The 26889-nt window shown below is 45.6% G+C and overlaps 3 protein-coding genes across 10 annotated transcripts in view; 1 reads left to right on the top strand and 2 right to left on the bottom strand.

The window, feature by feature from the left end:
- Positions 1-6446: 6446 nt before the first annotated feature.
- rps19 (ribosomal protein S19) lies at positions 6447-9417 on the bottom strand. The gene is made up of 6 exons (XM_061289680.1): positions 9332-9417; positions 8622-8692; positions 8381-8481; positions 7682-7865; positions 7482-7536; positions 6447-6499 (listed from the first exon to the last, which is right to left on the bottom strand). Exons 2-6 carry the CDS (start codon positions 8690-8692, stop codon positions 6470-6472), a joined length of 441 nt encoding a protein of 146 aa, XP_061145664.1. The 5' UTR covers positions 9332-9417; the 3' UTR covers positions 6447-6469.
- A 5751-nt stretch (positions 9418-15168) lies between these two features.
- Positions 15169-18669, top strand: LOC133161171 (adenosine receptor A1-like). 2 transcript variants are annotated; one of them, XM_061289451.1, is made up of 3 exons: positions 15169-15280; positions 16156-16495; positions 17026-18669. In XM_061289451.1, the coding sequence occupies exons 2-3, from the start codon at positions 16158-16160 to the stop codon at positions 17822-17824; spliced, it is 1137 nt and encodes a 378-aa protein (XP_061145435.1). In that variant the 5' UTR covers positions 15169-15280; positions 16156-16157; the 3' UTR covers positions 17825-18669. The 2 variants fall into 2 exon arrangements, with proteins under 2 accessions (XP_061145435.1, XP_061145434.1); XM_061289450.1 differs by having other exon boundaries at positions 15257-15427.
- A 171-nt stretch (positions 18670-18840) lies between these two features.
- Positions 18841-26889, bottom strand: part of cadm4 (cell adhesion molecule 4) — a 34177-nt gene continuing 26128 nt past the window's right edge. For 3 of the 7 annotated variants that reach the window (XM_061289440.1, XM_061289446.1, XM_061289441.1), the window contains 2 exons: positions 26193-26321; positions 23364-24889 (listed from right to left, as the gene is read on the bottom strand). In XM_061289440.1, coding sequence (XP_061145424.1) covers positions 24780-24889; positions 26193-26321 — 239 coding nt within the window. In that variant the 3' untranslated portion in view covers positions 23364-24779. The other 4 variants (XM_061289447.1, XM_061289444.1, XM_061289445.1 and 1 more) reach the window with 3 other exon arrangements.

The raw sequence follows: 26889 nt of genomic DNA, 5'->3' as shown, positions 1-26889 counted from the left end.
TTTTGAGGTTTACCAAAAACAAAAGCATCCCCAGGAGTGGCCGGTGACAATGGCATTAAAGATTTAATAAGCAGATGAAGTGGCCAACACAATTCCTGCCACCTCATTGACTCGCTGTGAGCAAATGACTTCTACCGCTGTGCTCGTCCATTCCAATCAATATCTGTTATGATAATCAATTGGCAGCAGATGTTTTTTTTTCCCCTAAATGGGCTTCGCTTGCAACTTGAGTGGCTGGCTGCACAGTGGAGCACATTAGGGGCCTCCTACCACAATAACACCAATTAGCATGAGTGTGTTTGAATCCACGCTGCCCATAATGGAGCGGACAATTTACCGAAAAACAAAGGTGACTCAGCTGCGCCCGCTTGGCGTAAATCTGATGCCACGAGTCGGGTCGCAAAAGTCACATGCTCTCTGATGGAGTCATGCTTTGTCATCTGGGGGCAAAAGCGAGAAAGTGTTGGAGCGCGGCCAAAGATGAACAGAGACGGCCTGTGATCTGCCTGAGTCATCACTTGAAATGCCGCAAGTCAGTGTGCGGGGAAGTGAGAGCTCATTGCAGAAGCATTTTTTGGGTGACTTATAAAATTGTTCTCGCTGTCTGTTGCCGATAAATCAAGCGGCAATTTTGAGTAGAATATTTAGGATTTTAAACTCCACATTAATTGTTCTTATCATGTATTAAGGGCAGTTTGCTGAGTTCTTATTTCTCAAACCCTGCCCCTCCCTTATAGTAAGATTGTTCAGTACTTGTTTTCCGACCTCCTCCTTTTTTTAATCAAAGATAATTATGTGTGTAATTCATCTTAAGTTGAACTGAGACAAATCCAATGTGTTTTCCCCCATTTGTTTTCTCGTTTGAGTACTTCTTGCACTCTTCCATTGCTTTTTCACTCAGTATCAAGTCTGCTGTGGTCCTCTGACCTTAAAAAAAAAAATTCCGGCGTTCTCTGTGTGCTCCGTGTGAGGCCAAACGCTAATCAAGCGGAAGGCAACGATTTATGCCTGTTAGCAACACTTGCTTTACATCACAGCATAATTTGTCCCTCTCTGGCCTGCCGGTCTTCTGCCGCTTTTATTTTTTAATTCTCATCTGCATGCGCAACAGCCTCACTTCCAGCTGTGTACGCGTGATTGAAATGGAAATCCAAAAAGGGGAGAAAGGAGCGATTACACGCCTGAATCGTGCATACGGAGCGCTGGGCGGTCCACCGGGGAGAGGGACAGGACAGATAAGGAGCATGGCCGCTTGCTTGATGGGGGCTAAAAGGGCCAGAAAGCAGGAAGCACACTTAGAAAGCAACAAAAGTGGGGAGAGTGAGCGTCAAAGAAAGAAGGGAAGTTCAGCCCTTAAGGTCAGGCTCAATATCTCTCGAGTATTTCCCAAGATATAAAAATGTTCCTATTTGAAGCCAAGTATCTTCAGGAAAGTCCTCATACTGGAAATCCAATTCAAGACGAAGCCTTTTTGAAGAAATATGCGCACTGCGGCAATCAAAATATTGAAATGAACGTTACTTTAGCACTCCATTTTGTCAGCCACTTTGGAGATCTTTCTATTCATGAGATGTGCGGCCGTTGACCTCAGCTGCGGCACACAGCTGAGACGGAGCTCAGCAGGGTGGGAGGTAGAGCCCAATCGGCACAACGGAAAATGAGAAATATGAAATCATTAGAAGAGAAAAGGAGACAGCCAGACACCAAGAGAACAATTTCTCCATCCGGAAAGCACACAAGGCCAGACTGGAGAGCTACAGTAGCTGCCGGAACAAACCAAACCTCAGCCACAGTTCACCAAAACAGGCTTGACCAGAAATATTTTGGTGCTTCAGGGTCGCGTGACGGAACATTTTCTTCCCGACAATCAGTTTAGCTACAGAGGTTGACGACTGAAATTAGCCAAAAGAAACCCCAATGGATCCGCAAGGCATTGTTTTCCTGTAACTCTGTGCTCTGGACGACATCAAAACAGACTCATGCATTAGCGACCGCATCCTGTTTACTCTTCAAACGCACCGAGCGAGTCGCGACACAATGTTGATGTCCGTTTTGAAAGTGGTCGTCCTTAATTCAATTTCCCCGACGCAGGTTCACCTCGTCTCATTGTGCTTGCAAATAGGCGCCGACAGAAAACGTTTTCAAAAGCGCGCCCAGTTTTTGCTCTCTGCCAGACACACGTGTGCACGAGGCAAACAGCGAGCTATTGAAACGCTGACGGATAACAGATAACATATCTCCTGACAAACAAAAGCCCGTTGAAAAAGTCCAAGGTTAGGTCACCTAATACAAGAAAAAAAAACAGGTTGGAAAGAGTCGGACAGATGAGGCGGGGCATTTCTGCCCTGTGCGGCCACACGTATAGAGAAACCAGAATTCACACATTGCGATACGAACGTATTCACCAAGACAAAAGCGCGTACCAAAAAATGTCTAGTCTAGTGCAAGAGAAGCTGCTGCAGCGAGAGAGTCAACGCACACGCCAACTGGGTCAGGTACTCGCACATCCCCCATGGCAAATCAAATGCATTGCTAGGGAAGAAGTGAAAGCATTGAAACTAGTGCAGTCCCCCCCTCCCTTTCCCCCAACCAAAGGAAGCCAAACTCAATTAAGAAGCATGTTAGCAGGTCACAAGGTAATCACAGTGAAGCTTCAACTGTTCACTCAAAGTTTGATGCTGACGCCGACTTCCCATCCAGGCCAGAAGTTCAAACATCCCAAAACCTGAAAAGCAAAAACATATTTTAGTTTCTGTGACTTTGTCTAAACAAATGGAGGTCCACTTCAAGTTTGTTGATAAAATCGCAAATGCCCTTTAATGACGTTGAGATACTGCCAGCATTTTGTTTATAATGTTTTTGTTTTCAGGTAAATTGAACAAAAGCATGGACACACACAGACGCACACACACACACAACACGAGATCTCAACACACTTCCTCGTCTCACACTGTCAAGCACCTGCACCTCCTTCACAATGCTGCACCTTTTATCATGTGCAGGAAAAAAAAGCTCGGGCCACTGCTTCAAAGTCAGGAAGACTTGAAAGCTCGGATTTGAGCATGCAGACACAGTGGCACGTGTGCACGGTGCCGAGTGTGGTTGTCTTTGAGGACAGCATGTGTTGTGTGCCGCATCAGCGCCGCCTGACAGGTGGAGGCCATTTGGAATCAAGACTTAACCCCCCCCCACACACACACACACGCGCCAGCTGCGGGACATCGGTGCAAGCGGCATGTTGCCAACACCTGCTTTCAGCCCAAGTGCGGCAATAAAATGAAAAAAGAAAAAGGTATTCGCCATTTTGAAGATGATGTATTACAAAGTGACTCCTAGCTAGCCGTCTGACTTTGTCACGACACAAGACCATCTGAAATCATCGCTGTTGTTTCGGCGTTTTTATTAAGTTAACATAAAAACAACACAACTGTGAAAGTGGTTTTCATTGCAGCGATGTCATTTTTTTCAACAATGCATCACATCTGTTATCTTAGCACTGATTTAATTCAGTAATTCATTCAACTGTATCCAAGTTTTGTTGTTAAGGACGTAGGAGCCAGTAATTCAAGCTCAGAGCTTGTACAAAAACATCATCTGTGGTGAGGAAAATGATCTCAGTTAGGGAAATGATCTCAGTTAATCCCGCACCTGATTCAGGAGTGGCATTTGGAAACGAGGAAAGCTGGGAAAACTTTCCAAAGGTACACCTCATCCCAAATGCATGGGATGCCACAAGGCACCGAGCTTTGGCTTGATGAAAAGTCTGTCCATGTGTGTGTGTGTGTGAGCTCCTCTGATAGTGGTTCTATTTTGGAGGGACTTGAGCAGGAGAGGCATTTCTTCGCTATCTGCTGTTCACCGCCTGGGGGAGGCGTGAGGCATGTCTGCATCCATTCCACACACAGCTTGTTCGAGCCGAGAATAAAAACGGCGTAAGCCAAACACTTGGACACGACTGTGTGCTTTTCCAAGTGGAACTAGTTCATGTGGAGCCTGCGCAGACATGCACAAGCAAACACAATTACATTGAGTGGCGGATTCCGCACATTTCTCCCAAACACTGAAGGACGTAGTTATCCATCTTGGCGACAAATTACAGGGTGACGCTAAAGCAGTGGTCCCCAACCACCGGGCCGCGGACCGGTACCGGTCCGTAGGTCACTTGGTACCGGGCCGCAAAGCCGCACAGAAAAAAAAGAATTATCGACGATCAATTAATTCAGGTCAAGAAACTCGTCCCGGTCACGTGACATGTTTCCCCAGTCGAGCCCGCAAAGCTAATATGTGGCGACAGGCTAACTAACCAGGCAATGAAGCATTCAAAACTGCTTCAACACATGGAGACCAAGCATCCTGCAATAAAAGACAAACCTTAATCACTTCGGGTGTCATTGTCTCCGATTACGTCTAGGTGGGACCGGCTCGTTTCTGAGAAACAAACTCAGTGCTCCCACTAATTCAACGTAATGGTGAGTTTTATTTTTGTCATTTGTACTTGTTTTTATGTCAGTCGTATCATTTTATTTCATCGTATTTATATATTTATTATAAATATATTATTTATTTATATAAATGCCGCGAAAATATTTCTGACATGTAACCGGTCCGTGGCGCAAAAAAGGTTGGGGACCACTGGGCTAAAGGATGGTCCTGCACAGTCGGGTTCAGGTGCAACAAAACAGCTGGTGGCCACCTCAAACAAGGGAGCGGGCGGACACTCCAGCAGAGGTCAAGGCCTGAGAAAGATTGTTTCTGAGTAATATGAGCTGAAAGATGGATACGTGTTGATGGGTGAAAACTATTCCTCTCTTCTGAGGGATGAAAATCTTGAAGCCAAGCTGGGTCAAATTGAAACAGTGCACAAATGTTATATCTTTTAGCAGCAATTAGCGCTTCACATTTTATTTCACACTGAAACATCCCTGAGGCAGCAACAATAAAAGCACTGCGCGTGAGTAATACCAAGAGATTGCGCGAGCCATTTCATTGAAGTGCTTTGATTGTTAGAAAAGGAAATTGCGCATTTTAAATGAAAAAAAGACGGTTTCAGTTTGTATCTAGATATTCGGTCCTCTGGCGCTCTCTGGCGGGGAATTGCAAGCACACGGTATTGACCTTTTAATTCAGTGGTCCCAAACTTTTTTTTTTTTTTAAATAAAACTCATTACGTTGAATTAGTGAGCACTGAGCTTGTTTCTCAAACGAGCCGGTCCCATCTAGGCGTAATCGGAGACGATGACAACCGAAGTGGTTAAGATTTGTCTTTTAATACAGGATGCTTGGTCTCCATGTGCCGAAGCAGTTTTGATGGTTTCATTGCCTTGTTAGCTAGCCTGTCGCCGCATATTATGCAGTGGGCTTGGCGCATCAGAGTCACCTGTGGCGATAAATCCATATTTCAAGCAAGAATCCAGAAATGTTCTTTAATATGCAGCTTTCTTTTTCTTAGAAGTCGTAGCCTCTTCTTCTTCAGTCTCCTCATTGGGCTTTTTCCCCTTTCCGAAAAAGCTTTCCAAACATGTTTCTTGCTCATATTTGCTTGCTTCGCGGGCTCGACTGAGGTGACATGTCACGTGACCGAGACGAGCCTCTTGACTTGAACCGACGGATGTAACTGGGAAAGAATTTCCAAATTTGTTAAGTTTTCATAATAAATTTTTTGCTGGCTTTGCGGGCTCGACTGGGTAAACATGTCACGTGACCGGGACGAGCGTCTTGACCCAAATTGATTGTCGCTATAAAAAAAAAGGGGGGTTTCTGTGCGGCCCGGTACCAAGTGACCCACGGCCCGGTCCGCGGTCCCGTTTTAATTGGCCAGTTATCTCAACCGTTTCAGCCCCCGTCCCCCCAAGTGACGACCAAAATCAGGATACAGTAGTGTGAACTGTTAATTAGCATACCCTTGAATACTGTATACGGTATTAAAACTTCTCTTGGTAACAGTTGAGCCAATCTTCCATGCACATGTAGACCTTCACTTAACTAAACTGAGCATGCGGCAAAGTCAAGGCCGCAATCAACTTTTATATTCTTCTAATTTTGGTCAATGAAATAAACTCTCCTGCCTCAATGACGCCATAATAAAGATCTCTACCCAAGTGTGATGCTGCCCAATACTACTCTGGCTACCGCTGCAGTACTTTTTGTGTTCTACAGATGGCAGCCAAGTCGCAAACCATTAGTCGAGGGGAAAGAAAAAAGCGGTGGTCAGTAAAATGCCTCTCGTGGCATCATTCTGACGGATTGACTTCCAAGAAGGTAGATACATCTTGTTTCAAAATGAGGGGACACTGCAATTAGTGTTTGTCTCAATTTGGATCATGTTCTGCCCGGGATCGAGGCAGATCTCATGTAGTTTGCAAACAATGGGCAATAAGGAAAGACATCTAGGCAACAAAGGTTTAAACAGCATCAATGTCTACTTGGAAAAAAAAAAGGCACGACAGTTTAATTTCTCCAAAAGATTTATTTAAACAGTTTTCTTGTTTGCGGCTGCAACCTGAAGGGAAGAGAAACAAAGCGTCAAGTGTCTTTCGCAGCAACGCCAGCAATTGCTAATGAAAATTCATCCAATTGCATGGGGGGGGGGGGGGGGGGGGGCCTGAATGGAGCAAATTATGCCACCCAGCTCTTTTACGTTCCATTCATCTCACTCGATGAGCGAGCACGAGAACGCATTCCAAACAGAACAATGCTGTGGGACCTTGAGTGCTCGCTACTAAAGCAGCGTCGAAGGTGATGACGAGTGAAAAGGCATTGGGCGACATGATACACGTGTGGGTGGCGGAGTTCTGATTTACAAGGGGCCCTGCAACACGCTTCCTGCCAATTTGTGCGGGGGCGGGGTGTGCTCGTCTGCTCATTAGCATGGGTAAACAAGGCGAAGGCGCCATACGGACATCCTGTCAAGCATGAAATCCCCTCCTAATGTTTACCCCTTTTACCCTTGGATTACTATAGCGGCACTTGGCCCCCCTTTCTTGACAAGACCCGAGGGCGAGGCGCTTCAGGGAATCAAGAAGTCTTAGACACAACTCACTCGGCTGACAGGTAACATTTGCTCAAGGACAAGTGCTCTAATAAACGAGATACATGGCATGGAAAATGAGATTCCTCAGACGCTTAGACAAAATCGAGCGCAACCTATTTCCAAACACAAGCGAGGCTAAACAATCAATTGCGGCAAACAAAAACGGCACAAATCTGCATCAGCAATCGGTTGCACTTGTGGCATCTCTAAAGCGACCGCACTTATAAATGAAGACATTGCTTTTGAAGCATTTTGAGAAAATAACCTTGCAGTAACCTTGGCCGGCGGCTGTTTAGACGTGCCAAATGGTGCAATCAACGGATGCCGAGGCTTAGCGGCGGTTTTGTTCCGCTGCTTTGATTTGTGACTCGAAACCAGGAAGGAGCTCCTCGCAAACCTCTAATTCTGACATATCAAATGCAAGGAGGAAAATGAGAACATGGCTGCTCACCTGGCCGGCAATTCTGTCCAGGTCTCTGGTTCCCTGGGAGGTTAGTCTGCGACCACTGGAAGAAAAGATAAAAATGTCAGCGCAAAAAAAGAAAAGAAAAAAAGACAGTTCAACCTCAACAGCAGACAACTTGGCCATTAAGCATATGCTACAAAAATAATGATAAAAGCACCGTGTTGAGTATACGTAGCAACTCTTACCCATTGGGGTCCTTCTCAATCATCTTGAGAAGCTCAAGTGCCTGCAGCACTTTGCGGGCCACGTTCTTGGATCCAACGCTGTAGTGGGCGGGACAAACGCCGTTCCTATTGCGGCCACCATAGATTTTGGTCATGGAGCCCACACCGGCCCCCCCTCGGAGGTACAGGTGACGAACTGTGGAGGCTATGTGAGCAGAGGCAAAGCATGAGAATACGAGACTACACAATCTTAAACCGATATATAGACGCTGAGGTGTTAACGGCTAGCCTGGAAGGAGACTCAGTCGCTGTTGCGCACCCTGGATTGATTACCATGGTAACCATGATGAATGATATGAAGGTATAATTGGAACCAGGGAACTCTGGGATAGGACACAGTGCAGCAGAAATATTTATCCTGTTTTAATTCTGAGCCGAAGTACAAATTCTAATTGCAAGGATAGACAGATTTTTTGGGTTTTAAATTTCTGCTCATTTTTAACACTCGATCCTTCATCCAGAGGTTCAGTGACACCCTGCAACTAAGTAAACACATTTTACGGCAGCTCAATTTTGCCCGAGGATGGATAGATAGATAGATAGATAGATAGATAGATAGATAGATAGATAGATAGATAGATAGATAGATAGATAGATAGATATCCATCCATCCATCTAGCAGAAGCAAAAAGTTAACAAAGCATATCGCACGTCACCTACCAGCTCTGATGTAGAACCAGTTCTCGTCACAGGGGGCCAACTCCTTGTGTTTGCCCAGTTTGACGAGGTCCACCCAGTCAGGCACCTTCAGCTTCCCTGACCTAATAAAAACAATATAAATCACGTTTGTTTACAACACGTGGTCTTTCGAATGCGCAACATGATTCCAAGCACTTAGGTCTAATTTTAAAGGAAGCATACAAGCTCCAATGGATTTAAGGGGAATACACGAGTTGCTTACTTCTTCAGGAAGGCAGCCAGTGCAGTGACGAACTCCTGCTGGTTGACGTCTTTCACCGTGACACCTGGCATCTTTAATAACAAAATAAATAAACTAATGTTATTAAAATAAAAATACGAGAGGGGGCATTTTGCTCGGAAACTTAAGTGCAAACGTATATTTGACTGTCAGCCACGGGTAACTCTGAAATGAGGGCGCGTGTGCTCATTTTCCATGCTTCACTCATTCTACGTGTACTAATTCCTTACAATACAAAAGTGCCAGCATAAATATCAAAGGTAAACGTGCGTTTTTGCTTCAAGCACGGCACCGGCATTAGCATCACATGTAGCTTGTTAGGATGGTGCGCCCCCACATTATTCATTACCACGCCGCGAAAAAGACCGCTTCAGCTGATAGGCACTACTCAAACTGACCTTACCAAACAGACATAATGAAAACAGCAGGCGCGGACGAGGCGAAAGTAAACTGGAGACGAGCTAGCAGGCCACAACGAGGCGGCACGGGAGCCGCCATTATTAGCATAGCCACGGAGGAGACGATGCGCATAGCACAGCTACTAAGCGAACGCTTCAATTTATTCACGCTCTTATCATACACCGAGGCTCAATTTGAGGAAATTAGTTACGTCCGAAGACTTGCTTTTTACGCGGGGTTAAAATGGACTAAAATAAAGGTAATAAAATAAGTAACACAGAGCACGCATGTACCTTGCTTGTGGACAGTGAAGGGAAGAGGCTGCGACGGGGTTTCCCACGCGTGTTATCAGGGGCAACTCTCGCTGCGTATCGCGAGAACACGTTGACGTCCGTTTACTAAAAAACGTTCAAACAAAAAAAGATAAAAGGTGTATAAAATTGCCGCACATTTACAAATATGGTCTGGGAAAAATGAAGACATGGGAAGGATGATAGATTTTTTGTGCCTCTCATAAAAAAGCTTATTTTTATTTTAAAATAACATTCCGATTTTCTTTTTAATTGTCGCTAATTCGTAATGAATATTATAACTACATTTATAAGGAAATGATTCAAGATAAGAAGGAAAAAATATTTTAAATGTATGTGAAATCTTAAACTTTGCACCCTGCACCAAATTTTTTCAGTCATCAAATGTAGATGAAGGCTCATGTCAAAAGGGCGTCCCGCTGTGATCGATGGGCATAAATTTGAATTCAGAATAAGTTGCGACCACAACCCCTCCACTTCCAGTCGAAAAATTAATTTTCGGGGGCATCCAAATTGTTCGCTATTGCTGCCTGGGGCCTGCCTTCAGCCATTCAAGTGGAGAATGATTTAGAAATACATTTCTTTGCATGGGTGAATAGTCAAAGCCGGAATCGGTCGGTCCTCCCTCCAGCCCATTAAAACCAATCTGCATATTCAAACAAAAACAACAGAGTAACGGTTTGAGCACAAAACTCCCTTCTCGACTCATGTTCGTATTCTCATCTGCCGGCTTTGGTGCCTGCTTGTCGGTTTCTAATTTCTTGCCTTTGCGTTGTTACATGTAATGTATTATTGAACGAGCTGTCTCAGATCACACGGAATCATGCGGATGATGTCAGGCCTGTAGTGTCGTGATAATTAGACACTACCCCTTTAAGACACGGAGGAAGTGAGAGGGCGTGACACAGAGAGCGGGAGAGTTATAGTTAAACAGAACGAGCGAGGAGTCAATGTTGTACTACCTGTAACTGTAAATGAAAGTTATTAAAGCTTCAACTTCAAAGACCCAAACCGAGAGGACATCCAGTTTCTACAATGGCGACGAGGATATTGCGCGACTGACGTGAACGGATCCCCGCGACGGAGTTTCTACCGCTCACAACGGTTTGCCTGCTGGATCGGGGCTAGCAACGGCTACGCACACACGTGGACAGTGGTATTCCTGTGGAAAGGAAAAGAAAACGCTGTCGAACAAAACCTATTGTAACGATGGCTGGTGTGGCTGGTTTACCCGCATTTCCCCTTTTTGATGTACATGCAGAGCCGGCTTCCCTTTCCCTGAAATGGACGAAGTGGATGAGGAGATTTGAGACATTTCTCACGGCGGCTGCCATAACTGATAAAACAAGAAAAAAGGCTATGCTTCTGTACTACGCTGGGGAACAAGTGCAGGATATCTTTGAGACTTTTCCTGAAAGAGGCCAACCAGGTGATTTTGATAAGGCAGTACAACTACTCACCGAATATTTCAGTCCAAGTCATAATGTAGAATATGAAATCTACGTGTTTAGACAATCGAAACAAAACCCAGGTGAAACTGTTGATGCTTTTCACACCAGACTGAGACAGCTATCTCAGAATTGTGAATTCACTAATGTAGACAAGGAAATTAAGTCTCAGATAATACTCTGCTGCACATCATCACGTCTCAGGAGGAGGGCACTGAGGGACCCGGACATGACTCTGAAAGGTCTATTGGATCTGGCCCGAGCTTTCGAGACATCGGAACTTCAGGCGTCTGGCATGGAAAACAATCAAGATACTGGACATGTTGCAGCCATGCTCAATTCAAGACGCAGAGGATGGTCCACCTCTGAACACCGTATGGAAAACATGGACCGTAGGGATCAGCCAGGGATGAAATGTAGGAATTGTGGAGGTGCGTTTCCTCATCAGGGTGGTCAGGCAGCATGTCCAGCGAAAGGTCTACAGTGTCGGACGTGTGGAAGATTCAACCACTTCGCCCGCTGCTGTCTCTCCGGCCCTGGCATAAAGGTGAGACACCGTCAACATGGCCAGAAAATGGAACCGGCACAGAGCACACGAGAGGTGTCGTGGCCTAACAGGCGCAGACAAGTTAAATCTATTGTTGCCGACGGTGCTGACACCGCTCCCATCAATCATCTCGCGGCTGATGACTCGAGCGCGGATGATGAGTACATCTTTGTCACTGAAGCTGCGGAGGGGAGAAAACCACCAGTGAGGTCAGTCATGATAGCTGGTGAATGCATTGATGTTCTTGTTGATTCGGGAGCCTCAGCTAATCTCCTGGATCGAAGAGCCTACGGCGCGTTGAGAACGAAACTCAAACTCGAGCAGTCAGGCAAAAGGATATACCCTTATGGTACAAACGTTCCCCTTTCCCTTCGTGGTAAGGTCACCTCAACGGTCTCTGCCAATGGGAGAACAGCTCGGGCAGCGTTCTACGTTGTTGATGGAAACCACGGCTCACTGCTGGGACATGACACTGCAACTAAACTGGGCCTCATACATGTGGTGCTCTCCAACCACACCGTGCCACAGGACATGTCTAAAGCAGATCAGCTGTTCCAACAATATCCAAGGCTCACCTCTGGCGTGGGGAAACTTAAAAACTTCCAAGTCAAATTGCACATAGACCCGAGTGTGCAACCAGTTGTCCAGCCCCACCGTCGTATTCCCTTTCACACGAGGAAGAAAGTGGAGGAGGAATTACAAAGCTTGGAGGACCAAGGCATAATCGAAAAAGTAGAAGGCCCAACACCGTGGGTGTCACCCATTGTGGCGTCACCGAAACCAAAAAACCCGGAGAGACTACGCCTCTGCATAGACATGCGCCTGCCGAATAAAGCTGTCCAGAGGGAGAGACACATATCACCTACGGTAGATGACATCGTGCATGATCTCAACGGCGCCACCATGTTCTCGAAGCTGGACCTCAATGCAGGATATCACCAACTTGAACTAGCACCTGAGTCCAGATACATCACTACTTTCTCAACGCATGTTGGACTGAGACGGTACACACGCCTCATTTTTGGAATCTCTTCAGCAGCAGAGGTCTTCCAACACACGATCCAAAATGTGCTCCATGGAATACGGGGAGTCAGAAATTTCAGCGACGACATCATCATTTTTGGAACCACCCCTGCAGAGCATGACCGCTCCCTGGAAGAAGTCTTCGAAAGACTCCATGAAAACAATCTCACAATTAATCGAGATAAGTGTGAGTTCCACAAGACGTCTCTGGAATTTTATGGCTACATCTTCTCAAAGGACGGCATCTCACCTGACCCGAAGAAAATACAAGCCATCACACACATGCCACTCCCTCAGGATCCGAGTGAGGTCCGCAGCCTGCTGGGGATGGCTAACTACAGCGCTCGTTTCATCCCGGACTTCTCCTCAATTACCCAACCGCTGCGCGAGCTCACAAAGAAGGACACAGAGTGGTCATGGAAGACGGAACATACGGAGGCCCTCAATCGACTAAGAGACAGGTTGATCAGCAGTCCGGTCATGAGCTACTTTCACCCCGAGAGAAGGACAAAGGTCATTGTGGACGCAAGTCCAGTTGGTCTCGGTGCAATCCTGGCACAGACTGACAGGGTGGACAACAAAACATACGTCGTAGCCTATGCAAGTAGAGCTCTGACCCCAGTGGAACAGCGATATTCTCAAACCGAACGAGAGGCGCTGGCTATTGTTTGGAGTTGTGAGCATTTTCATTTATACCTATATGGAGCTGAATTTGTTATGATCACAGACCACAAACCGCTGGAGCTCATCTTCAACAACCCAAAGTCCAAGCCTCCCGCTAGGATTGAAAGGTGGGCCCTCAGACTGCAACCTTACAAGTTCGAAGTTGTTCACAAACCTGGAAAATCAAACCCGGCAGACTACATGTCACGCCACCCACAAACGCTCCACACGCCCAGTATCACAGATGACGTGGACACTGAAATGCATGTCTCTTTCATTGCTGCGCATGCGGTACCCAAAGCGATGACACTGGAGGAAGTGAAACGGGAGACTCGAGGTGATCCACTGTTACAACATGTTGTAGGAATTATTCACTCAGGTAACTGGGACGGCCTGCATGACAACGCCACGCAATTTGATCAATCAACTCTGAGGACATTTTACAACATTAGGGAAGAACTTACGACGGTGGATGGAGGCAGCCTCGTTCTTAAGGGCACCAGACTCGTCATGCCTGTGACCCTGCAATCCAGAGCACTCGCACTTGCTCATGAGGGACATCAAGGCATTGTCAAGACTAAGCAGCTACTCCGAGAGAAAGTCTGGTTTCCGAAGATAGACAAACAAACCGAGGAACTGATATCCCGCTGCCTTCCTTGTCAATCATCCACGCCCAAGACTGAGCATCAACCGCTGCAAATGTCTGAACTCCCACAGGGGCCTTGGGAGGATGTTGCGGTGGACTTCTGTGGCCCCTTTCCTTCAGGTGACTACCTGTTCGTCCTCATAGATGAGTATTCAAGATTTCCCTTTGTGGAGATTTTGCCATCCACATCGGCATGCAAACTCATCCCCGTCATGGACAAAATATTTTCAACAGTGGGAATTCCAAAAGTGGTGAAAAGCGATAACGGGCCCCCATTCTCAAGCAAGGACTTTTCGGACTTTGCAAGATACCTTGGATTCCACCACAGAAAGATAACCCCCTACTGGCCACAGGCCAACGCTGCAGTTGAAAGATTCAACAGGACTCTGACCAAAGCGATCCACACAGCTACGCTGGAAGGCAAGCCGTGGAAACAAGAGCTATACAAGTTCCTCAGGAACTACAGTGCGACACCTCATCATACCACCAACCGGCCTCCGGCTGAGGTGTTCTATGGTCGCCCCATAAATATAAAGCTACCGTCCATCTCCCATCCCCCCAGTGATGATGGTCTCCGTCGGACAGATGGTTTGAGGAAGGACAGAATGAAGGAGTATGCGGACGAAAGGAGAAACGCGTCACACTCGGTGCTCAAGGAGGGTGATGTTGTCCTAATACAACAGAGGAAGACAGGAAAACTTGTGACACCCTTCAACCCAAACCCCTACAAAGTCATCACAGTGAAAGGAACAATGGTCACTGCACAGAGACATGACCACAGACTCACAAGACATAGATCGCACTTCAAACTCTTGAAGCACAGACCGGAAGTCCCATTCACAACACGAGACGGTGATAACTGTGATGACGACAGTGTTAATGGACAAGCAGGTGATCCTGAACACGTTAACCTTGAAACCAGGAGGCGACGCCCTGTGAGGGTAAACAGACGACCGCCTCAAAGACTCATCACTGAGATATAGCAAAGGCTACATAGAGTGATGAGACACTGACAAATTCTCGCCACCGTTATGTTTGTTATCGACACAAGAGTAATGTGTGTTCAGTACTGCTCAGAGATGTTAAGCTTAGTTATTTGTTAAAGTGTTTGTATATCTGATTTTGAATTCATAGTATAATACGGAATCACAATTTTACATGACTGTATTTTGGAAACCACTTTATTTCAATTGTACATTCTGTCAGGGTAAGTAAGCTGAAACTAAGGAAAGACATTTCATTTAAAAGAAAAGGAGAGATGTAGTGTCGTGATAATTAGACACTACCCCTTTAAGACACGGAGGAAGTGAGAGGGCGTGACACAGAGAGCGGGAGAGTTATAGTTAAACAGAACGAGCGAGGAGTCAATGTTGTACTACCTGTAACTGTAAATGAAAGTTATTAAAGCTTCAACTTCAAAGACCCAAACCGAGAGGACATCCAGTTTCTACAAGGCCAAAGCCCAAGGGGGGCCACCATCCTTCCGGGAGAGGCCTATTTCATTTGGTGCGCCTGTCTCACGGTCATTTACAACAACAGCCTTCATCATCTTTATCAGCTCCAAGTCAGATGCACTTCCAAAAGCACTCGGCGTGGTGATAACGGTTAGCTTCCACTTTGTGTGCTGTGCGAGCGTCTCATTTACATATTTCACCGGCTGGCAGAGGTGGCGGCGTTGCCCTTTGCACATCTCGGACAGAAAGGGCGGCCATGATACAACATTTACACAATTGATATGTTTGCACAGAAAGGTGAGAGAGATATGAGGCGGCGTGAGGTTTATAAATCAGCTTTAGTATGTCACACAGTTAGAGGTGTCAGTGAGGGGGGGACGGAACGGCCGTGAAAGGGACACGTCTGGTTAAGTTAATCGCTACTTGTCGCCCGCCGCAACAGGTAACGTACACCTTTTCCATTTTGGTGCCCGGAGCAGCCACAAGTCAGCTGATCTTAATATATACATCAAGGCAGCCGATCACACACACACACGCACGCACGCGCGCGCGCGCGGTTGATTTCATGAGACAAGTGCACGTTGAATGGTTGGAGGAGCTAATTTGATGAGCGTTATTAACGGAGAGTGACTGGCAACGCCAAACGCTGACTGAAGGTCAAGTCATGAGAATGGACAGGTGGCATATCGGCAAGCCCGACATTGGGGTTGGTGTGAGGCTGCTGCTTCATTATGTGTGAGAATGAACTGCCAATCATCCAATACAATTTGCGGGTCGGAGGGAGGGCACTAGAGTGTTAGCAATGCTAATGCTAATACTAATGTCATTTGCACAATTGGGCGACCTGGTGTCTGTGTAATGGGAAAATTGAACGTTTGCATGGCCCTCACATCCTCAGCGGCTCACTTGTCTGACCTTTTCGCTGGCCTCGTTTCAAGCTCTCCGCGAGGAGCATTCGAAATATCTCTGCCAGTTTGCCTGCCCCCAGCCGGACCTCTTGAAATGTTTTTCCTGTTCCCCCGCAGGTATGGAATTTTTGTGGCTGTACTCGTTTTGCCAGTGCATGGTGTCATTGAGCACCATTGTGGCGAGCGTGAGGCTATGCATGGCGCTGGGCGGGAGCCGGGCTGCCGGACCCTGGGGCGGCAGTGTGGCCCGCTGCCTCGGCCTGTGCTTGGGCTGGGTGGGCGCCATTGGGGGCGCGCTGGAGATCCCTGTCATTGTCTTCCTCAACTTGAGGACCCCGCAGTGCTTGTATACTTGCATCACCCTGGTGTGCTGCCCCCTGCTGGTGAGGCAGTTCACTGTGTGCCTGCTGTTGCTGCTCACGCTGGACTGCCACCTGCAGCATCGCTGGCCCGGCAGGTGAGTCCTTTGCAAACGGCACCTGCTAATCAATTTACCCACAAACGTTCATTAAGCGATAAACGCTGCCCGTTACCGCCTTTGTGGACGGGCAAAAACGGAGCGTCTGGGAGGCTGCAGTCGACAAACACTCCCTCAAGCTGCCCTCTGCAGTAAACGGAGAAAATCGATATAAAAGTGAAACATAAAGGGCTGTAAACATGCCAGAATGCGTCATGCGGGACCTCGTTACATCAAAACAGACTGCTCAGCACGAATGAGACTTTTTTTTTGCTTGACCCGCAAGCTCAGAAGAAAGGTAAGTCAATATGAAAAGGCAACAAAGAGCTTTGATTGACAGCAACATGCGTTTTTAATTGACAAGAACTGTTATCATTTGATTATTGTGTCAAATGGAATTCCTTGAATAAGTTTGGAGATGCGACAAATGCTTGAGGTGATTGTTTGGTGTTTGACTACCGAAAGCAGATCTTGTGTCTGAGGTCTCGGTTGGTCTGCAGACGATACGTATGGATTGATGTGCGTTTCAGGTACTCGGCTCTGGTGACCCGTCAGCGCGCCTTGTGCGTTGCGCTTCTGTGCTGGATGGCTTCTGTCCTGACATCGTTCGGCCAGTTCATTGACTCCGAGGTCCTCGACGGGTGGGGCAGGAAGGGCCAAGATCAGCACACGGCCAGTCTCGGTTCGGACGGCAACCGAACCACGCCGCCGCCCGCTCTCTCTAAATACGCCCAGCAGCGGATGGTCATCGGGAAGTACCTTCCGTACGGAGGCTTCCTGTCCAAGTTTTACGTGGAGGACTTGCGTAATTTCACCTATGCCGAGATTCACAGCAGCCACTGGGGTGTTTGCGCCCCTGACACCATCCTCAGCCCCCAATTCTTGGTCTATGTCCACGGAACGGCCGTGTTCACGCTACCCTTGCTTCTCCTGTTGTTTCTTTATGTCGATCTTAAATGCAAAAACGTCAAGCAGTCGGACGCCTCATTGAGGCCGCGCCGTCTGGCTCTGTCCGTCTCCTTCTTAGTTGTGCTCTGCTTGCCGCTCCAAATCATCCACGCTGTCTTGCTCTTCGCCCCTGGCGCCGCCGTGCCCTCCTGGCTTCACGCCATGGCTGTTTTCTTCTTCCAGCTGTATGGCCTGGTGCCCCAGGTTCTCTTCACTCCCCCCGAGAAACGAGAGGGTGAGCAGGGTGCAACCTTTGCCCTCTCTGCTCCTCCACCGCCCACAGGGAAGACGGTTCAGAAGGCCTTGTGTGAAGCAGCACGCGCCGCTTCATGGGTCTCGGCTAAAAACTCCCTGAAAGCTAAAGTCTGCCCTGAGGTCTGACATCCAAAGCATATTCAATAATGCCCTTGAGAAAAAGTTTGCCCAGAACTCTGAAATCTAGAGGCTCCTTCGTCCATTTGAATATTGAATTATCCTCATGGTGGAAACATGTTGTAATTGGCCAGTTTTTTTTTCTCAATGTAAACATGTGTCTATAATGTTTCATCATCACCAGATGGCTGAAACAGTCCCCTCTTTGCAACTTCATTGACTTTGAAGGCTCTCAAAGAGTAAACAAAGCAATACGCTATTAGTTTGTGTGTTTTTTTTTTTAGCTAATCATTAACCTCGTGCACAGATGCTCAGAGTAGCTTGCAACTGAAAAGGCCACTTCATTATCGTCGCCCACGCCAAATGTCAGCTAGAAAATTAATCCTCCCGATGATGCCGGCAATCACAGATGTCACTTTTGCTGTCGCAGCCCATCCTGGGTTTTTCCCCCCCCTCTATTTTCCCCCCACGGCTCGTTTCAAGTTTCTGCCAAGACAGCCAGCCGTAATAAACATATGAGTGACGGTGTTTAATTAAACATTGGCTAGCTAATAACACTTTGGTCCAGCGAGGACGTCACCGCATTACAAAGGAGGGGAACATAATTAACCTGCTTTTGACACAATCTTGGTGGTTGTTTTGATTACACTTGTAAATACAAAGCGTCGCTTTCTTGTCATGAAAAAAATAAGACGGCCTGGCTCCCACTAATTGCATTGTTCATCTCCAACCGCCATTGATGTGCAACAGAATATTATTCTCATCTTGACTTGTGCTGCTTCAAATTGTATTTTTCCTCCCCTTGTCACGTCGATCTTCTGTGTCGATCTTATTAAATTCAATTGTTTTCCCTTCGTATTGTGCATTTATTTTCAGTGTCACATTTCCACAATGGAGTGAAAATGGAATTTGTTTCATCTTTTTCATTCTCACAGTCACACCGAGTACGACGTGAAAAGAAATGTTAGCACAGAGAGGCGTCATTTCAGACAGCAGAAATGAACTAAATAACTTTAATCAAATGAAATTTTTATGTGATTTATTTATTTACAGCATGTTTTTCACCCTGTTGGATTTTGTCCACAATTTAGGGAGCGCCGCTATCTGCGCCTCACGGCAAAAGCCATTGCCAATCACCTGTTATCCAATTTACTCACTGCGTGCTCGTTTAATTTCTTCAGATTTAGGAAAATGCAAAGACACTGAAGCGGAAATTAGACTTACACAGGTTGGTTGAGTTCAATCACAATTCTTGTTAAGAAACCTCTGTTTTCAGGAAAGTACAATACAGCGCTGGGCCTTTCAAGAGCAGAAAGTCTCCATTCCGAAAAGGCAACGTTCAAGGTTCTTTGGTCAGCTTATATTCAGTTGCACATGCCGGTGTGGGCCGAGTTTGATGGGTGATGAGTCTTTGGGGTGGGGCAAGTTCGCAGGAGATTTTGATTCCATGGGAGTGGGTGCTGGTTCGGTGAGAGCTGGTTCCGTGGGGGTGGGTGCTGATTATGGGCGATTTGGTGTGTGTGGGGGCTGTTGTCTGATCATCTTTGGCCGGGTTCTTGGCTGTCTCCCTCTGGCACCTGCTGGTTTTATCTCCAAGTGACCTTCCTGTAAACATTCTGCTCCATTCTTGCACATACACTGTCGCACCTCATCCATTCGTCATTCTTTCAATTTTGTCATTCTGTACGGAATTATGTGAGCTTTTGGCTGTGACATCATCAATTTATTAATGTTCCCTGACTATGCAAAGTTTGTACTCACCACTTACCATGTTTTTGTTTGTTTGTTCTTTTGATACTCCATGTACCGTAATTTTCGGACTATAAGTCGTGTTTTTTTTCATAGTTTGGGTGGGGGGGCGACTTATACTCAGCGATTTATATACATATATATGTTTTTTTCACTTTTTTGGGCATTTTATGGCTGGTGCGACTTATTGTCCGAAAATTACGGTACTTGCTTACGTCATCATATTCTTAGTACTCATGCTTCCAACCATATCTTTTCTTTGTTAGGCAAAATATTTCCCTCTGTCCAGAACGTTCAGTAGTAATCGAAAACTGCCGTCTAGCATTAGTCAAAACATAAGATACAATCAAGTACTGAACAATTTTAGACGACTTTGGCAATGTCCGTGATTTAGAAAATCATCAGGCATGCATTAAACAGTTCCTTAAGGGTCATTAAGCTATTCAGGTAATATATAAAAAAACATTTGTAATTTCAAAGTGCTCAGAAATATATATCAGATCATAAAGTTATAAAAACTTTTGTCATTACCACCTATCAAAAAAGTCTAGTTATGTCTTCTTTATTGATTTGGTGTGTAGGTATAATTATATGCTTAAAATATTTCTTTAATTGCTTTATTATGTGAATATACTTGTCTGCTCATGTACTTTATTCAATGAGGTTTGAGCATATCTGTTTTTGTAGCTAGGCAGGACTTTTTGTATTTCGACCCCATTCCTTCAACCCTTCTAAACATTTGTTACACTTACTAATTGTAACTATTAATATGCAAAATGAATAAATACCAGCACGGCAAAATCTTGATTGTACTTCTGGCAAAAGTTCTTTTACCTCTTCCGTTTAGATTCTAAACTTTAGAAGAAGGCCAACAGTCGCCTCCAGCTCACATTTGACCCAAATAAGGACGCTACAGAAAGTGCTTTTGGCTGCTTTTACAAGTAATAAGATTTGTGGAAAATGTCTTGTCATACTTGATATTTGGTGGTTGATCGTTGGCGGTAGCTCTCGCTTAAAGTGCACTTTCTCCCCGATCCCCCGAGTCGACTGTTTGGAGCTACCTCTGCGCGGGTGAAAGAGTTTCAAAGTATGGATTGTTCCGGTTTCTCCGTCAATTGTTCCGTCTGCTTTGAAAGCGCTCGGCTTCCTGATTATGCTTCAACACACTCGCGTCGATGACACTAAACAGCCAAGCGTGGCCCCGGCGCCGTAATCAGACAGCCTGCGCTTTCCATGCACCGCGTCCGACTGGAAAGCAAACACATCAAGACATCGGCCGTGTTTAGCGCAACCCGTACAGATGAAATACGACGGTCGTAAACGTCTGCGCAATCGGGAGCGAAAGAGACATTCATTGACTTAATGTTGTCGTTATCGTCCGCATTGCGACCTGTTCTCCGGATGCCATAAACTTTGCTTCCCGTCAGGCTCGTTCACGTCTATCGATTTGACTCGTCGATGTCCACGCCGCTCACCTCGCCGCGGGTCAATCTTGTCTAAAAGCTTGACGACTATCTCCAAAGGCGCGCGAAAGGCCTTTTTGTCAGAATCCACGAGAATGACGCACGCATTTAAAAAACTGTCCGGGATTTTGTTCGACTGCCTCGCATGTACGGCACATGGTCAATAGAATTGCCACTCAGTTCCATTTCAGTCACCTTTCTCCTCAAATCTAGCCACTCGTGTGTACATGTGTGTGTTTGTGCGTGTGGGTGTGTGCGTGCATGAGGAGGAAATAAGCGAGTCCTTGCCAGCGAATGGAGACAATGCCGAAACAAAAATGCACCTTTACGGAGGAATTTAAAACAAAATCATTTGCATGCTTTCGCCATGCATGCACATGAAGCTGAGTGCTGTATGAAAAGTGCCTAACGTGTAAAACAGCCCCCCCTACCCCCCGCTTCCTCAAAACCCCCCGAATCTGGTCACCCTATAGCTAAATACTCTTCTTCACTTGGATCTTCTTCAAGCAACAACTCAATCAACCTTTTGACCACCGTGCTGGTTATATGAGGTCCAAGAGATTATCCTGAGGGATTAGCGGCTGCCGGTGTAGACCGATCATTTTGGCAACTTTGTCATCTGTTCTTGACTTTTGGCAGTAGTAGTGATGGAGATTTTTAAAGTTGCCAAATGGAAACACAACAGACATTTGAGGTCTGAAGACAAATGAATGACCAATATTTGTCTTTTGATGAATCATCCATCACACCAATCAGTCCTGAAAGGATTGGCTCCTTTCAAAAAAACATCATGAAGTGCAGAAACGCCCGTCTCGGCCATGCCAAGTCATGCCGCCGGCGTCCGTTACCGTGATTGACGCGTCACAATCCTTATGACAGAAGGCTCGCCATTGATCCGTCGCCCCAGCGACCTCAGGCCGCTTTGAAATGTAGCCCCGCGTGAGGCAGATGCGTCAAGTGCTTCTTGACACTATCGGCTATCGATCGCGCGCACCACAACTTAAATAGCTCAGATGTATTCTCAGTTTTTTTTCCTCCAAATCTTCTTTTCTTATCTTTATGATTCATTAGCGGCACCTCGCTTCCATCTGCTTTGTTTACTCGCCGCATTCAAGTAGCTTCAGCGTCTATCTTCAGCCTTCCCCATCGATTTCATCACATGCTCCGTCTCTTGTTGTCTTTTCTCGCCGTGGAAAAACAGCACCTGCGAATTCCATTGTATGTGCTAGTAGAATCAACAAACACAATTGTAAAAAACAAGGTTATTTTTTTTAGTCTTTTTTTTATTTTTATTTTTTTCGTGCTTTGTAGCTTTCCTCTATAAAGAAATAGTTAGCTATATATCAACAATGACACGTGGACACGAAAATAAACAGTGAAAAGGAAGGAGAGGCGACAACCGGGCACAGAAGGAGGAGAGAAGAAGGGAGGGAGGGAGAGAGATACCGGGAAGAGGAGAGGAAAAGTCGATGGGAAATTGTGGCATAAAAGAAGACAACAACTGCTCTACAGTAGAATTCAAAACAAAGCATGAGAAGAAGTGCACATTTCTTTGAACATTTACAATTGTCATAATAACAACGTCAATAATAAGAATAGTAACAGGAACAGGAACAACAATCATATTTTTTCAAACAAGAATAATTAATTAAAAAAAAACTCATTAAGACCGCTGGTTCTACGCGGGAGTATTAGGGCCACACTAAAAAAAAGAGACAAACGTTGCAACGCTGTGTGGGGAGAGAAAAAATCTCTATCTTTCAGAATTAAAAAAATAGAAATGTTGTAACTCGTATTTTTCCACATTTCTTTAAGAATAAAAAAATGTCATGTCAGGAATCATAACTTTAATGGGTGTCATTACCAGAAAATTAATATTTTAACAAAGTGTCACATTTAGATTAAAAGAAAAAGAGTGGATTTTACACAAATAACATTGTAATACATAATATGAGAAAAGAATACTTATTTTTTCAGGAAATGCACATGCCATAATAAAAAAATATATCACGTGAAAAGGTGTTATTTTGCAAAAAGTTCTATGAGAATAAACAAAATGTTACAATAAAAAAAGTTCACCTTCAGGATTGATTTCTTACTAAAAATTGTCTAAAAAATAAAATAATAAATTAATGAGAATCAAAACTGACAATTAGGAGAAAAACTTTATGATGATTATTTCTATTATGATATTTTTTGAGGTTTCAAGTCACAATTTTAAGATGTTATTTTGAAAATTCCCACAGGAACCTAAGCGTGACTGGACCATAATTATGTATCTCGTTAAGAAAAAGTTATACAAAAAGTGTGACATTTATCTAGCAACGCTCTGACTGAATTATATTTTTCTTATCAGTGGGGCCCTAATACGCCGTTGTAGGTCTTTGATAAAGACATTTTTTTTTGTTATTGTTTTTTTATTTTTTTTCCCTTTAAAGTTCACTGGACAGTAGTTTGTTTGGCTTTGCACCTCTATCGGCTAATATTCAGTGTTAGTATAGTATAGTTTCATAATGCAATAGTAAACAGTTTCTTCTCTCTTAAAAGTTTAATTTACGCGTCTGCTGTTTTGTTTTGTACAAAGGAATTCAAAGATATGTATACTCGCTTTGTCAATATGTTTACATGTGTGTGTGAGCGCGCTTGTGTGTGTGTGCGTGTTCGCGTTCAAATTTTTTTTAATTGTCTCATTCAGCGTTTCGCCATACCGCCTTTTTGTTCTCGCCCTTCTCATTAAGATTTCTAAACCTTTTTGATCCTCTTAATGACATTAGCAAATAATTAAGCTTTCCTTTAATGTGCTGGCGAGTCCTTTTCCTTTTGGTCTTGGCAGGAACGTGGCTCGACGTTAAGCCTTTCATTTTAGCGCGCCGACAAAAGCGGAGGAGACGAGAAGGAGGCCGGCGAGATAGAAAGGATGCAATGACAGAGAGGGAGGGAGGCAACTCAAAGGCGAAAACAACTTGCCTTTGCCTCGTGCGTCAAAGAAAGGAAATCACTTAACCCCACCGGCAGGAGAGTTAAACAAGACTGAGCAAAAAGGAGGAAACGGAGAGACTTCAAAATGTCAATAATACAGGATTTAAATTTGAAACAGTTTTCTCTTTGTCAAAGGTCAAGAATGACACGACCTCACACACCCTAATTCTTGTCCTGCTAAAATCAGCCCATTCGGATGGAGGTGGCCCCGCCTCATGCAAGTGACCCCGTCCCTACATCACCAGGCCAATGGCTAATCTGACTTGTTGTCATGACGACCAGAGGAACGGCCTAGCTCTGAGTGAGTAGGGAAAAAATGGCCCACAATTATTATTATTTTTTTCCATTGGTGGACAGCACTTGAGCTTGCGTGTACCTACAAAAACTCCCCCTATGACGACTGTTCTTTCTCTGTAATTTTAGATCTGAGAACATTTCTCGCCATTGATGCATTCTGGTCAACTCATCAAATACTGTGCAATAGGGAACGCCTTTAACACCACGAAATAACAGCACTTATCTTCCTCATTATTTCGTTTCACATTTCCTGCATCCATCAGTGAAAAAAAACACCTTTTGTTTGCTTTTTTTTTAACCGTCTCGCATGGACATTAAGTATATTGTGTGGCCATAAATGCCTCCGTTGGGTCGCGGGCGTAAGGGTTTTGGTGATCGTTTTCCAAAGTGTGCGTGTTGTGTGTTGTGTTTGTGTATAAAGTGTGATTGGGCGGAAAAGGAAAGAAGGGGGCACAGGTCAGAGGTCAACGAAGAGGCTACAGTAGGTACTCCTTCTTGCCCTGGCTGGCATCGTTGCCGTTGAGGAAGGCCTCCTGTACTTCGCCGTGCTCGTCCAAGCCACTGGCCTCATGGGTAAGGTAGGAGCCTGAGCGAGAGAGAGAGGAGAGAGAGAGAGGGGAGGGGGCGGGAGAGGGTCGGTTAGGCAGCGAAGCGTCACGCCGACAGCACATGCAGCGAGCGGCCTTGGGTCCAAGTCAAAGCCGAGCTCCTGTTGCGGACGCTTTTTGTACCTGGCGGGTTAATTGATTAGTTTGAGCGGCTCGGGTCAGTACCAAGCGAGAATGGGCTCTCGGGTGCGGTACGAGCCTTCACAATGAAAAGCAAGCGTGCCAAGGAAAGGGGCCAAGAGGGGGAGCAAAAGACAAGAGCAGAGAGATCGGAAGGAAGGTTAGCTCAGGGGTCGCCTGCAAACACGTCGGCACATTGTGCAGTTCCTCAGAATGTCAAAGCAAGGTGTCGTCATAAAAAGCTCAAAAGGAGGAAGAATGGCAGCACGGTTATCAATTAACATCCACACTGGTTAGAAACACTTTCGTGTTCTACTGTCGTGCAAAATGAAATCGCAGCTTTCGTGACCATGCCAAAAGGGGGCAGAGTTAGGGCTTCGTGAGTAAGCAAGTGTTCTCAAGCTCTTTGGTAAAATACTAACATTTTCAAAGTCAGATTTTAAACGTGCCTAAATTAGACAACGTCACGTTTTTTGAAATAGGTCAGCTGAGATAAACTTTCATATGGTTGTGTAATTGCACAACTGACAAGTCAAGAGAGTCGATAATGAATACACAAGCCATGAAAAAAGTCAATTTTCCATAATGTGCCTACACACGAGCGTGCACGTCACCCTCCTGTGTATCGACAATCTTAACGGAATCGGCTGACAGTCAAGACAAAAGCCTGAACGGCTTGGAAATTGATTGGTGGTAATAGTCGAGAACGAATGGCGATTGCCGGCGAGGCCGAAGGCAAACTGGCAGCTCGTGCGGTTCGATCATTTCTTACTTGGCGGCCGCCGGGCATGGTCGAAGGCTGCCAACGTTGGGGGAGGAGTTAGGTGGCCACTTAGAAAGATGGGGAGTTTCATTTTAATGGATGGGCCTTAATAGACTAGCATATCGTCATAAAACGCAGAGCGAGAGCGAGCGAGCGAATTCTTCCGTTCCCGTCCAAGGTTATTCATCACTTGGCTACGCCAGGAGCCACTCATCACTTTAAGGGCCTTTTGCAATTCATTTTGCAAAGGGGCCGAAAAGTGAAACGTCGAGCCAACCAACACGTGAACCTCAACTTGGTGGAGTTTATTTCCAATCTATTTAACCTTGTTTCAGTAAATTTATTTGAATGGTTCAGAACATTTTATGCACATTTTGGCGTGTCGGAGCACGTTTTACCTTTCTGGCGCACGGAGCACCAGATGGTCACGATGAGCACGCAGATGACGGTGAAAACCAGCAGGGCCAACACGCCGCCGATCACCGCGTAGGGAACCGCGCTGTGAGTCTCCACCACTGCGCCGGGATCTAAACAAAGACAACATTTTGTATTTGTATTCTTTTTTGCGGGACCCCAGTGATTTCCTGAAAAACTTTTTTTTACTTTTTTAATGTTTGTTACTTTATAAGACAGGCTGAGCTGTTGAGTGACTTGGAAGTAAGCGAATGAGAACGCAACCATGGCTGGCTGCTAACTGGCTAAAGCGCTAGCCGCTCTGCGTTTTGAGCAACGGTGTCGGTTGATACTGACAATGTTCTTATTGCAATTCGGGGGAAAGAACACTGTGCCTATCCTCCCGCAATCCCGACCACCGAATTCTTTCTAACTAGCGGTGATTGTCTAGCTTGAATTAGCTCATGATGTTTATTTTACTGTAGTTGTGTAACTTAAGACCAGTAGTGCTTTAGCTGCTGTGGAAGAACATTTTATCATGCTATTAACATTCCACAAGCTGTATAAACAAGGGCAAGTTTTCAGAGTGGAGGGCGGGCAGAAAAAAGAAGTGATAAAAGTGAGCGATGGGAAGAAGAAAGGGAGGTAGGCGGCGGCCGGCGTGGGCAGATGTGAGATAAAAAGTCAATATCTTGCACCCGA

Source organism: Syngnathus typhle, linkage group LG10 (assembly GCF_033458585.1).
Source record: "Syngnathus typhle isolate RoL2023-S1 ecotype Sweden linkage group LG10, RoL_Styp_1.0, whole genome shotgun sequence".
NCBI lineage: Eukaryota > Metazoa > Chordata > Actinopteri > Syngnathiformes > Syngnathidae > Syngnathus > Syngnathus typhle.
The sequence above is the reverse complement of the archived record's forward strand: the minus strand, read 5'-3'. Positions and strand labels throughout refer to the sequence as shown.

What these genes read in the sequence shown, in the direction of transcription:
- rps19 (XM_061289680.1), bottom strand. Translation starts at nt 8,692, where the DNA reads ATGCCAGGTGTCACGGTGAAAGACGTCAACCAGCAGGAGTTCGTCACT. An exon ending in CTGGCTGCCTTCCTGAAGAA is followed by an intron (nt 8,482 to 8,621) that starts GTAAGCAACTCG and finishes TGTTTTTATTAG; the next exon opens with GTCAGGGAAGCTGAAGGTGC. An exon ending in ATTGAGAAGGACCCCAATGG is followed by an intron (nt 7,537 to 7,681) that starts GTAAGAGTTGCT and finishes CTTTTCTTCCAG; the next exon opens with TGGTCGCAGACTAACCTCCC.
- LOC133161171 (XM_061289450.1), top strand. An exon ending in CAGCATCGCTGGCCCGGCAG is followed by an intron (nt 16,496 to 17,025) that starts GTGAGTCCTTTG and finishes TGTGCGTTTCAG; the next exon opens with GTACTCGGCTCTGGTGACCC.